At 31.5% G+C, this 14,759-nt stretch overlaps 1 protein-coding gene across 1 annotated transcript in view; it reads right to left on the minus strand.

The window, feature by feature from the left end:
- The window catches only part of LOC108693744 (dipeptidyl aminopeptidase-like protein 6), a gene marked incomplete at its 3' end in the record, with an annotated part of 639,532 nt that overhangs the window by 358,937 nt on the left and 265,836 nt on the right, over positions 1-14,759 (minus strand). Inside the window, exon 3 of the mRNA XM_018202862.1 lies at positions 2,319-2,538. Within this exon, the coding sequence (XP_018058351.1) occupies positions 2,319-2,538 (220 nt within the window). The remainder of the gene's footprint in view (positions 1-2,318; positions 2,539-14,759) is intronic.

Genomic DNA, 14,759 nt, shown 5'->3' on the forward strand with positions numbered 1-14,759 from the left:
TATATATATATATATATATTAAAATTATTTTTAGAAACATTACACTTTAATCGAAAGAATAAATCTTTTATCATGAAAGAAGTGTTTTACGAGAAAATACTTAAGGCAGATAAAAATCTACCAATAATATTAGATGTTTAAGCGAGATATATGTGTAGAAATACATATGTCTACATAGATTGCAATTAAATCTAATGATGAATTCGACACACATGCATAATTACTCCGTTCTAGTGCTGGACATAGTGAAAGTGCAGAACTACTTTAGTGCTATGTCAAATTGCACTGTTAGAATCGTCAGTGCAACATTTTTTGAACTCGTTCAATTCATTCGATTGGTCCGAATATAAATTCAGCATTATATTTATAGAGGTTAGTTATTATTTACCGAATACGATACTCTTAACCTACTGACAATGAGACAGTGTGCACAAGCCGAATACGTGGCACTGAAAAAGTTCGCACTCAGTGCGCACTAGTGCGATCTGTCCGAATTCGCTATAATTGATTTGATAAATTGAACTTTATGAATTCTAAGCGAATCTATCGAGATTCCGAAATCCACAAAAACCTAATACATTTAGAAAAATGAAGCATACCAGTAGTATTTTATATAAAATATTTAATGAACAACAACGCTCTAAATAATTTAAAAACTCAAGAATGGATATTCTTTAATGGATGACCTAATATTCACGATTTGTTTTTGGCATCAGTGTGAGATCAAGTGCACGACAATTTTCGAGCGTTTAATTTCGATCTCCGAGGCTGGAAAATCCTCACCGGATTTTCACGCTGGAATTACTCCATGCGTCTGCGAAGAGAGGGCTGTTAACGTAGAGCCCGCGGGATCCGTGACGTTTTCGAGCAAAAAGAATTAAGCGATAGTGGGAAGATACTGGCCGCGCGCGTAAATCCATTAAAACTCGTCTTTTGTTCCCAACCTGTCGAAAGGATTTATAGGCCGACAGCGACGGTCGTGCCGTAACAAAGACAAATGGATCCACGAATGAAGTAGAATGGCCAATGCAGCCTCAAATATAAAATTAGTTTGAACTTCATGCCTCAGTGATCCCGCGTCATTCACGCGCGCGAAAAAGAGGCGATATAAATATTCGTCGGCATAGTTGTATCCGCTTTTATGGGTCCACGCGTCGCGTGAATCATTTATTATCCTCTTTTGATGATACATAATACAACTCGCCGAACGGGGATGCATGTGATGGGAGTGCGGGGAGAAGAGAAAATCCGCGACGAGCCAACATACGTTCGTGATATAATTTGACATGATATAATTTGACGTTCCGCTGCCGTGGAAAGACCCGAGCGACTTTTGTCTCACGCGAGATTTATGATATATGATAATTTTATCGCGTGGCAAAACCGGAAAATTACACGCATGTCGAAACTGACGCGCACAAAAAAACGTTCGACCGAGGCGGTGCTCAGAGAAAGATTTGCGCTCGGATTTTCGCGACATGAACGTGAACAATGAGTGATATTAATGTATCAACGAGTTTTAATGTCGTTCGAATCTCATTAAATAGTGTTTTTACGCCATGAAGCTATTATCCATTAATTAGAAATCAAACAAGCCGTGTTTAAGTTTTACACAAATTTAGAGTCCATACGAACATGCAATTAAATAATACAAAATCAAACTCTTCGTAAATCTTTTTTCTCCGATCATCAAGTATAAGAGAGAATTAATTAGAAGAGAAATATTTTTTTATTATTACCAACGCTAAAATCGTCAGATGATGTTAAAAATGTTGCATGTACTTCGGAATCATAATCCGTAAATATTAATGCATATCGTTTTTGTAGATATAAAAAAACAATTCATGACTCTCGTTACAATTTTATTTCGCAACTTTGGCATTTAATGTGCACATTTAATATAAATTCTCTCTCCCTCCCCCCCCCTCTCTCCTCCCTCCTTCCTTCTCTCTCTTTCTCTCTCTCTCTTTCTCTTCCTCTCGCTTACTCTCTCTCTCCCTTCATTTCGTAGAAAATGTATCGTTTCACTTTCAAGAGTATCCGTTAAATAAGTTTCTTCTTCATATCCGCCATGTCTAATGTATATAATATTAAACCACGCACATTATTTGCCTTTTAAATCCGTTTGGATAATAATTTAATTATACTTTATGGGTGTCACAGAAAAGGAAATCTCATTTCGAAAGTCAGATTCGCAGGAAATAAAATTGACAGAGCTTTAGTCTCATTTTCTTCTCTTTAGCGATTTCTTCGCGAAAAGCATGCGGAACCAAGAAGGATTTACGTCATGCGGACGAACAGAGGCGCAGTGTGCTTACCGCTGATCCACGTGCCGTTGAAGCTCTTGGGGGATAACGAACCCGAGAGCCATTCCTCCAAGGAAATGCCGGATGCACCGTTCGTTCTGGACGCAGTGGAATCCGGACTGCCGGTCAGAAGGATCGCCGCCGCGATCACCAAAGCCAGCACGATTATAAGGACAATGCCACAAGCCAGCAAACGCAATTTATATCGCTGCTTGTTCTTCGTCATGAGATCCTGCAAACATTATTATGAGCAATACCGTATGATAGAAAGCATCTAATAATAGATTTATACAATCGCCAATAAAATACAATCGATACATTTCTTATTTTTATAATTAATACGATTAAAAACAAAATAATCAATAAGAAAAATCTAAAGAAAAATTTAAAAAATAATAAATAAAATGCCAATTTGAGCCAACATTGATTATTTATGTGTATTTTATACCATTTATGATTATAAACTCAATAAATTTATCAAAGTCCAGAAAGATGTGCTATCTCAATCTTCTCAATCTAATGTAGTATATAAGATTGACTGTAAGGACTGTGATGCGTCGTATGTTGGACAAACAAGTAGATGCCTTAAAACACATATAAGTGAACAGGAATTATTCATATTAACAGAAACACGATTCAACATTCGGTTATCACACAACATCGTATGGACTTATTTCATGAATTTGATTGAGATAACATATATATTTTAGACAAAGAGCAAATTTTACATAAAAGATTGTTATCAGAGATGATACATATTAAAAAAACTAGGCCTGAATCTACAAAACGATACTTTCTCTCAATCCTATAAAGTTATATATAGATCTATTTTCAGAGACGTAATGCTTCCAATCTATATCGTTTGTCCTTATTTATTATTTATTATTTATACTTATTGTCTTTGTAAGTATATGTTCTGTTGTTTCTCTCAATTTTTTTTCATTTTACATTCGTCTACCAAACAGTTATGTCGTGTCTAATAATTCTTAATTTTGTTTCATGTAAATGAACTTTAATTTTAACTATTATTTATATTAACTTTTTACTTTATTCATAATTGTATTACACAGTAAATGAAACAGTCTAATGGAACATGTACAACAAATCTTATAGAAACAGTTCAATCTTGACAGTCATGTAAGTTTATTTTACCATATTTTTTAGAAATAATTTCATGTTAACAATTTAAAATATTTTTTATCTCCTTTTGGTTAGTCGATTCAAAACAAAAAAATTTCTTTCTTTTTTAGTAAACTTAATAAATTTAATAATTTGATGACCAAGATTAACTCGGATATCACTACATTTTTTTTTCATATTTTATATTAATAGTTTATACTCGTACCGCGCTATCATTATGTAATTTTGTAATTAATAGTTTAAATAAATTTCTTTGTACTGAAGAGGACCTTGATCGTAAGTCGAAACGTATACGTTTTTATATTCATTTTGAATAAATGGTATAAAATACATACGAATAATCAATGTGGCTCAAATTGTATGTGTGTGTGTGTGTGTGTGTGTGTGTGTGTGTGTGTGTGTGTGTGTGTGTGTGTGTGTGTGTGTGTGTGTGTGTGTGTGTGTGTGTGTGTGTGTGAGGGACATTTTATTTATTATTTAATACAATTAATTCTAGTTTGGTATAGATAACAATTATAATTGTATCTTTAATATGAACATGAACATTAATTGCGTAAGCATATACATATACATTTATCAGTCATGCGAATCTATTATAAAATTTTATTCAATTCACTTTATAAACAGAATAAAATAGAAATATTAATTTATTATTTATTATTTATTAATACACATACAAAACTATTTATTATTACACAATAATATATAATTTTCTTAAATGTTTGAGGATAATACAATTATTTTTATTATCTTCAAACACTCAAGAAAATTGTATATTGTGTAAATGATAAACAGTTAGTAATAGTTTTATTTCATTCTGTTTATAAAATAAATTAAATGAAATTTAACGATAGATTCCTACAGCTAATAAACATATATATGCTTATGTAATTAATCCATATTCAAATTAAAAATACAATTGTAATTGTTATCTACCGAACTAGAATTCATATTATGAATATTTAGATTTAACTGTACGAAAATATATTATACATATTATTTATTAACTATCATATTCACGGCTATTGTGTATAAGCAAACGTGGAAAATATTCGAATATATTTCACTTCAGTTACCGACTACGTTGGACTGTTTGATTTATATCAACATCTGTTTGTCCAACATTTTAATTAAAATGTTGCATGCATGCTGCATCACCGGGGAATGAAGTGCATTCTGGAAAAGTTTTGTAATATCGTCGAAATATTTCTGCGACTATATGCGCACTCATCAACAGTAGTGTGTAATCGAAATAATTAAAATATTTCAATATTGATATCAGTCAAGTCCATTCACGTAAATTCCAGCTAGCTATAATACATGTACGCAAACAAAGTACGTTATTTCACTATAATTTATCTCTCTTTTTTTAAACGTTTTGTAAAAATCCATTTTTTCCTTTTTCCAGAATCATATGGATCTATATGATAGAATCTATAATTCCATTAGAATCGTAAAAAGATAATTTTAATTTTGTAGAGAAATTGAAGATTATACAAAAAATTCAGTCGTTTCGCGAAAATTCAATTCTCACAAAAATACTAGATTTAGTCCAGCTTGAAAAATGACATAATTTCACATTTCATAATCGCGTAAACGATCCGCGTTAAATGAGACGAATCAAATATGCTGATCAAAATATCCCGTATTCGTGGAAAAACCACCGCTTCTCTCTAAAATGACATTCTCGAACGCGGCTAGCGAGAGATATAGCGTTGCTACGATCGCGATATGAGGAATAGACTGGAAGAGAATGAAAAAGAGAGGAGTGAGACAATTTCTACGTAAGCCGGTCTTATCGAGAATTGGATTTTGTATTTCTGGAAAAATAAAAACCGGCGGCGCCGCCGCGCGTTGCCACCATCGCCGCTGTCGCTATCAGCGAAACGGCACCAATCGGCAACGTACGCGATCCTATATTTATAAATCTTCTTTATCAAAATTAAATTAAATGATCGGCGCCGCCGACTAGCCGGATCTTATCGAGTCGACGTCACGATGAAATTTTATCCATTCCGCGGTTTATTGATAACGATAATAGAACACGGCAATTTAGAGAGAATAACTGCAAGTTAATCAATACACAAATAGTTCAAGTTAAGGACAAAATTGAAATACAATGATGTCATCTAAAAACGAATAGAATCAATTTTCCATATGGAATCTACATTTACGTCTTCAGATATACAGTGTCAGAAATACAGGTACTCTGGGACAAACTTTGAGGAATGATGGATTTCACCGCATAGTAATCAACTTTTATTAAAAATGTATAATCTCTACAAAAAGTAACTGAAATTGGAAAATTATACTTTTCATATGAAAATGCATATAAAACAGTTTAAAAACAATATTTATATTTTATAATACAATCTTATACAATAGTTTAAATGAAAATTTTCTTATTTTACCTTAACTGTTTTTAAACCTGTTTGCTTGTGAAATAATTTTTGTTTTAAATTTCATATCGCTTTCAAATTCAATATAGAAAAATTTATAATTTCTTTATGTTGTTGAAAAGTACATGTAAAATACATTCTTAACCTGTGTCTTTCGATTAAGGAGTTACATATCTTTATATAACTATTTAATTGTAAAGTTCGCAATCGACTGCGCGACAGCATTACATATAACAATCAATATTTTTGCTTTTTTTATCTTTTTGAAAAAAAAACAAAGAATTAGTATTCAGACGTCACACGTGACCGAACATATAGCTCCTTAAAAATGCATCGAAAGACACAGGTTCCTAAACAAAGAGTTGATTCTTTTGGAGAGATCTATCATCCCCTAAAATTTGTCCCAAAGGTCCTAAAATGTCCTATATACAGATATAAAAGCTTTCTCTCACATTACAATTCTATATATTATTATTTTTCTACAATAAATATATAGTTTTTTTATAATTATACATAAATCCTTATTACATTAAGGACTCTTCTGCCCCCAAAAAAAATCCTATCAATAAATAACATCCTATCAATAATTAAACGTTCTTCATACGCAGTACTTAAAAAGATTTCTATTAAGAATATATCAGAATTCAAATAATTATACGATCCAGCAGATCAAAGATGCATTGATTTATTATTAAATATTCGCGATAAAGATACTTTTTATACAACTAACGTGTGGGATTTTCGATATTTTGAACATATCTACTAACTGCTTGGAAAGTTGCATCATTATTTTAGACGAATACATGCATTGATAGAATGTATCTTTTATATATGGTCGATATCAGCAAACGCACAACGATGCGATTTTTCCTTCTTTATTTCTCTTTTTTTCTCTCGATTTTAGAAGCTCCTACAAGTGCGCACGGCGTGATTTATGAACGAACGTCTTGACAGCACCGGATACGCTTTTCCTATACAGAGTGGAGAAACGATTTACGATTCATTCGGCATTTAACTTACTGTCGCGTTAAAGAACGCGGTCTTTCCATTTATTATGCGTCGATGAAACGCGACTTCCTCGATGAGAACCCGTCGGAAGTGACATGATGAAACCTAAATGAAAATGAATCGCATAAAACGTAAGTTGAATTTTAACAAAGTGTGAAAAAATTAATGGAAAATCAACTTTCCAATTGCTAAGTTTAAACAAGAAATAAACTATTCTAATTACTTACTATAAACCAAATGCTAAATAATCTCCAATTATTAAATAGATCTCCAATTATAAATTATTAAATTTGTAGGTAATTATTAATTATCGAACTCAAATATACATATAAAAAAATTAATTCTTATATAATACATTCTTATAGAATAATATTTAATTTCTGCCATTAAACATTTTGAGCAATAAAGTTTCAATCAAATTTATCAAATTAAATTTTAATTTTTGCGGAATTAAATTTCATTGTTGAAGCAACGAAAACATAAGATAAGAATCAATAAACAATGCATATATGCACTTTCTTCTAGAGAAAGAAGAGAGCAGAAGGAAGAGTTAAGAAAAAAATTATAGACAGAGATGATAAAGTATTTAACTCTCCGCAGAATAACGCCATGTTAAATGGCATGAAAAATGTCGACTTCGGTCGAAGGTGTTTCGTCCTATACAATTCGTAACTACTACTGTATGCCAGTGCGCGAAAGCAGCAATAATAGGCCACAATAAATATTACAATCTATAAGTGCTCGGCATTTCTAAGTCGTGCTCGTAAAATTTCTCTACAACGAGCGATTTTTCGATACCGGTTGCTATTAATGTGCATGCGTAGTTTTGCGCGCGCGCGCGCGCGCGCGTGTGTGTGTGTGTAATGTGCAGAAGTTGCGGCCAAAATACTCCCTGCGACTCTACATGCATATACTATTATATGCGAAAGAAGTATTCGATTTTCCGATAACGTTCTTACAATGCAACATTTTATTGGCGCCATAATGAATTTCCATGGCTTATCTTTAGATACAGAATCGTGTATGAATAATTAATTGATAGCGTTACGAAGTATGAATTGTGAGTTGTGGTTACCCAATGATTTGCGATTGCCGAGTTTTAACATATACTGCTGTTTCTATTCGCTATTCATCACTGGAATATTGTAAGTGGAAACTCACCATGAAAAGGATTAATTGAGTAACCGAAACAATAAAAAATATAGTCCAGAAATTTTTTCACACATATAACGTTTCTCAATAAATAATTAAACAAAATTTGCAATTCGCAATTCTTTAAACAGATTTCTAATTAATAATTAAATCATAATTAATAATTAAATTTTTCTATTCAATTAGTGCAAATTTAAATTTTTTAATTTAAATAAATTTTATAAATACGGTTCTTATGAACAATTTATCGAGTATATAATTAATAAAACAGCACAGAATATAATCCAAAACTTTTTTTACATATCTAACGTTTCTCAATGAATAATTGAATAAAATCTTTCGTAATTCTTTAGCTATTTCACATTTAATTAATAATTGAATTATTTTTCTATCTAATTAGTGTTAAGTTTATATTCTAAATTCGATTCTTAAACAATATGTATTTCACAGCATACTTGCACAGTAGTCTACAATAATAAAAAAGTTTTCAGAAACTTCTTTCATTTTTTATGAAACTCTTATGAAATTTTTTCCTCTCTTGATGTGTATACCAGAATATTAATTTCACGTTTTTCTCTCGGAAAACATTCTCTCATCGAAAGAGATTCGCCATTAACCTGTAGAGGAGGCCTGTTTGAAGGCCCCTTTAGGGATTCGACACCATCTTTTTTGACACTCGACTCCATAACAAAAAGTTCTAGCCCTTAAAATAAAAAAGTTAATCAAAAACAATCGCTGATCTTCAGAAGATTAAGAAAGATAGTATTTTCGTAAATCGCGAATCCGCGATTATTTTCAATCAGCATCCATGAGATATTTATTATCATTAAAATGGATTTCTCTTTCCATGAACACTGGATTCTAATTAACTCGGCTTTTACAATCACGCGCCGTTGTTACAACTATCAGTCGCGCACTCAGTCCATCGAAAAATAACAGTCTTTCAGTCCTTCTTCGTTCGTCGATGCCATTTTGCCATTTCGTCTGAATGCAGTTTGAACACCACGCTACCAGGTATTATGTGCAAAGTGCCACAATATCGAATGGATTCATTCTTCCACGAACGTGATCTCTAGAGAGAATCTCCTTAGAATCCACTGCGCTTTATCATTCTCGTGAATCTCTCTGTATGCTCTATTCCTTTGGGAAGTCAAATCGCTGATTAAAAGATTCGGAGTATCTTTTTCAAATTGCGTTCCTTACAGCATTCTCGCATTCTTTACCAAAACTCATTAATGAAACTAAAATCTTGCAAGCTTCAAGTACAACCTAATTCATTACAAGCAAATTTAGATAATTTTAATTCCTCGGTAATAAAGAGTAACAATGTAATAATTGTTAAAACTTCACTTTTTGAAATTTAATCGCAAAATTTTAATTAATACGAAATGTATCTTGACAATAATAATTGTCAAATAACAAGATGAAAAAATAAATGTGAGTTTTTGACATCATATATGATATTAACAACAAGTAATCCGTAAATAAAAAAAATGTCGATATTGATATTTGAGATTTTTGAGATTTATACGTCGATATTTTATGAAAAATGTTACGTAAAACTGATTGAAACTTACTATTTCCAATATCCACTTTTTGGTTAACATTTCCTATCTTTGGCACAATCCTGCCGCAATATCACCATGGAGATCGTAAATTAGTTGAGTGGAGAGACAAATTTTCGTTTTGCCAAGTCAGAGCACAATATTCCGTGAAACAGTATTTCTCAAGTTAGAGATTTACAACTTCGTTATCAAAATTACTTTGAATAATTTTTCTTTTCGAACAATTAGAATTAAGAATTATTCAATTTAAACATCTTAGAAATAAGGTGAAAAAAAAATTTTTTTTAAAGCAGATGTAAATATATGTTGTCACATACACATATCTAATTTTATATTAATATAAAATTAATATTACAGTATTATGAATGTTACAACATAAAATACAAAATTAATAATACAAAATACTATTATAATATAAAATGCGTATTTCAAAAGATATTGAATACATTCTCTTAATTAATGAAATATTATGCAGATAACGTTAACGTTAACATAATCGAAAATATTACTTATTCTACGATTAAAACAATAGCCAAAAAAATAATCATGCTTTTAACTATTTTAAAAATGCATAGATAATGTAAATATTATTTTAAAATATAAAAATCGAATTTCATATTTATTCAACTGTAATTATTTTCCAGAATATTTTTAGAATAGATTGTTTTCTAGCAAAATGTATATGAAATCTAAAAGAACATGAAATCTAAGAGTTTATTTTTACGAATTGTGTATTAGCAATGAATTATTATACTGCCCCAATTTATTCGTCAATAATTATATCAATAAATTTTTTTCTCTTATATGTGAGCACTACTGTGGAATTTATTGTCTTCGAACGTGTATGACAAGGCACGTGGCACTGCGGAATCACGTTCATACTTTATCTCGAGAATATTGATTTTCGCGGTCATTGCGTGAGCCAGGTCGACGGACGAACAAAAGAATCTAAAAAATTTAGCGGGTATGATGGAAGCCGGCCTGGCGAGACGCCAAGCACAGCATCGCGCTTTGAGGATCCATAATTTGTAACTGAGCCGTCAACGTATAGTGTATTGTTATCGAGAGCACTTCGTCCGCGTCGCTCAAAATCGAATCCAAGTACCGCATTTCCAATCGAAATCCGGCACATAGTGAAAGAAACAAGCATATCGGAGCACGCTGATACATTCCTCTGATATATGCGATGCTTTTCTATCTTTATGACCACAAGACAAACTGACAACACAATTTGATCCGGTTGCATTGGTATATGAAAATAGATTAGAATTTGTAAAATTTAATGAAGTCTCTACAATTTTAATCTCAAAAACGTTAATCTTATTTATTTAAAAAAAATGGCACAGAAATGTGCTCCTAGTTAACTTATTATTATGAAATTTAAACATAAGATGATAAATCATGATGAATAAATTATGGTAACGTTTACTACCCCATTTTACTTGAACATTATTTTAATACTTATTTTATACTTTGAACAAATTACAATAAATAATTGTTATTTATAAGAAATTAGCTCTTCTAAAAATATCTAAAATGAATTAAATAAATGTCTAAGATTAAAAATTAAATAAATCAAAATGTCTTTCTTGAAATTATCCGTACTCAATGTAAATTTTTATCATAAGCAATTGTATAAGATATAAAAAAATCATGTACTAAAAATTATACGAAGCATTATTTTACACATACAAAATTACGAAGTAATTTAAGTATTTCATAAAAGCATAATGCTCGAAATATTAAACCTTCGTTGTACTTCGCATAAATATACAATGCAATTCCGAATATTCGGTAATGATTTGCGTATATATAACCCGGTACCTCGGAAATTAAGGTATTTGCTACAATCGCACGTCGCCCGTCAACGATATCCAGCAAATGACAGTAAATCTCATTGCATCCTATTCACCGGAATAAGCTATGCCGTACAAAATTTAGGAGATATATAGCGTAAATGTCTCGTACATCGATTACGCTACGAGTCATACATTTCAGTATGAGTGTCATCCCTCACATAAATACATACAATTTATTACGGGGAAGCAATATTTTTTTCATTATTATTTCATTTACAAGAATTTACTTTTTTGTATGCCTCATTGTAAATAAATGAAAAAGTTTTCTCTCTCTCTCTCTCTTCTATTTTCAACTTTAAATAAAAACGTGTAGGTTTCCTCTTCATTATTCAAATTCTGTAGGGAAATCTAAGAAAATGGTACATGACGTGAAATATTTTGTGGTCCGTAGCTTCACAATAAATATTCTGCGTTAAATGTTTCGCCTTAATTTTAATTCGCCTCAAGATTAATTATGAGAACTAAAAGATCTATAATATAAGAACTATAAATTAAGAATTATAAATTAGGCAAGAGCGAGAAAACTATCTGCAGTTTAAAATTGGTATTGTGATGAACACGTAGAGTTATCCAACTCCATCGAGTATATAAATAGTTAATGCCACGCATGCGCTTAACACCCACGACTTAATTTCCGCGATGTTATCGTTCACTTGGTTGTTCAATTATATTAACCTCTCTTCTCACACCAACAGCCATTTCCCGCACACAACCCGTAAATATTCTAGAAAATTTTTCCCCGGAGATGCGCTAACTAGATCGCTTGTGTACCTATTCTATCCAAAGCACCTTATCCTATGACTACGAGATGTAGCGAATTCTGAGCGGCAAAAAGGATTTATCAGCTTATCTGATAATCATCATGCTCGTGTAAGAATGGTAACCATGTCGCATGGTTACGTGCTCTCTCAAACAAATGTATCATTGTTCGCGAGTAGATGAAAGGTGGACCAACTCCTCTAGCGCAGTGTGTCATGGAGTTACTTCGTCGTCTTACGGGTCATAGGGTCGGTCTTCTCGACCGCTGTTGTCGCTGGTCAAAGAACCGGGGCTGAAGCCGAGCGAGATAATTTATCGCGTTCCGACATTGCAAACGGTGAAACAGCCTCGCCGCAACGGCGGAAATTAGATCGGTCTCGCCGATATGTCTTGATCACTTTACCTCGCGCTATCCCTCATCACGGATTTCATCGACCAAATTTATCCATGCGACAATCTTGACGGCGCTTTACTTCTTCTCCTTTCTTCTTCAGTTTCGTTTCCTTCGCTTCTTTTCTCGCTCTTTGCCTTTTTCTTTTAGAGCCAGGAAATACTTCTATCAAATATTTTCATTTTATACTTATTTATTCCTATTCGACAAGCTGTAGATTTTTTTTGTCCTTTTTTCCCCCATAAACCACTATTATTGTTATATGTATCTCTTTAATGTTATATGTATCTTTTTAACTTTTTAATTATAATTTTTAATTATTCGTTACTGTTGTTCATTATTCTCTCTTTGCAACCTAACTTAACTGAAACAAAACTTGCAACTTTTTTATGACACTCAAATCACTCATTTACCTCGCGAGAAGTTTAATGAGACTTACAAGCCGAAATGGCACTTGAGTGTTTTATGAGCCACCGGAAGGACAGTTCCCCTTAAAAACGCACGCTTCGCAATGATCGTGTAACAGGCATATTTATGGTGTGCTTGCGCAGCGCAAAGTAATAGCACGAGTTACATTCAGACCACGGCGAACGCATTTATCGATAAAAGAGCTTTTCGAACTTCGCGTGCACGCAGTTAACTTTTGCGTTAAAGGATGATGGTTACATAGCAAATCACGCGCGAGACATTCAAGTCACTTGCAAGTTAACTTGTTTCGAGAAAAGTAATTTCCGCACTGCTTTGTACAACAGATGAGAATTCCATAATTGAAAAGGTAAGTATGTTATAATGTTAATTTGAAAAACATACTTTATAGCCTCTTTTATATTTACACAAATATAATATATATATTACGTGAAACAAACAATAATTAAAAAGTTCACTGAAATCTTATACAAAAATTCTTAGATTGAAAATTCCTAAATTTTCGAAAAAAATTTTTGTATATTTTTGTTTAAAATTTCAGATAAAATTAAAGAATTTTTTTAATTTTGAAATAAATTGAAATGTAAGTAACGCAAATAAAAGATATATTAAAAATTGTAGTATGCCATACTTATGCCTAATCGTCAATTGTATTTTATATTATCAAGAAAAAATGATCAAAGAAAAGAATTTTGATTTATATATTGTACTTGCGTTTAATCCTCAACATAGCAATGGGTGATTGAATCCGAAGTAAAAATTGTTGGACGATTGTACAATCTGTAGATTGTTAACTATGAGATTCTGAATTGTAAGGTAAAAACTTTAAACTTTTTTCTATCAATCGTTATAAGGCGGAAGTTCACTTGTATTCATTCTGTATTTTAAACAGAATACTTTAGAATTTAAGTGTAGTTTTCATAGCTATTATATAATTAAGAATGTTAATCTAACAATATCTTTATAAATTAATGAGACTTACAGAGAAAATGGCAGAGAAAATAAATTTCGTCATTATCTGGATAATCTTTATTCTCAAGCGATCTTCATGAGAGCCACGAAATAAAGTATAATATTTATATAGATATAGTATATAGATATTTCTTTTAAATTTACCCGTGAAATTTACGTTGAGAAGCTTAAGACATGGACAAATTTAATTTCATCTTTTTCAAGAGATTTCTGCCGATTGCGCAAAACGAGTCAAGAACTTCTCTACGTAAGCTGCAACGTGAAGATCTCGCGTCTCTGTTCTCAGACAAATTGTTTACTTTTTCAAAATAAATGAAATGAAAAGAACAAACTACAACATGAGATGTATCTATCTGATTGTGAAGTTTTTGAAGCATTCATCTCGGAAAAACGAAAATTTTGATGATTTATAGCGCACAGGCTAAAAAGTTGTAGTTTGTTCTTTAAATTTGTTACACGATATGTTCCGAGTAAGGTAAATAAAAGCAGGTTTTATAAAACACACATAAAATGTTACAGACGAACATGACATGTCAGGAAAATAAACATTGCGGAAAATGGTAACTAAATTTTAAAAAATGTCTATTAAATATAACTAATTTATTTTCTGTGCATAAGATATAAATTTATTTAAATAAAACGAATAATGTATATATTATTTTTACCAATAAATAATAAAATAATAGACAACTTAATAATTAAATTAGTCTAGCTATAATGCAAGATTTATCATGCTTATAATGACGATGCATCTAAAAAAAATGTTAAAAATAATGTATATA

The sequence above is a fragment of the Atta colombica genome, unplaced genomic scaffold (assembly GCF_001594045.1).
Source record: "Atta colombica isolate Treedump-2 unplaced genomic scaffold, Acol1.0 scaffold11, whole genome shotgun sequence".
Taxonomy (NCBI): domain Eukaryota; kingdom Metazoa; phylum Arthropoda; class Insecta; order Hymenoptera; family Formicidae; genus Atta; species Atta colombica.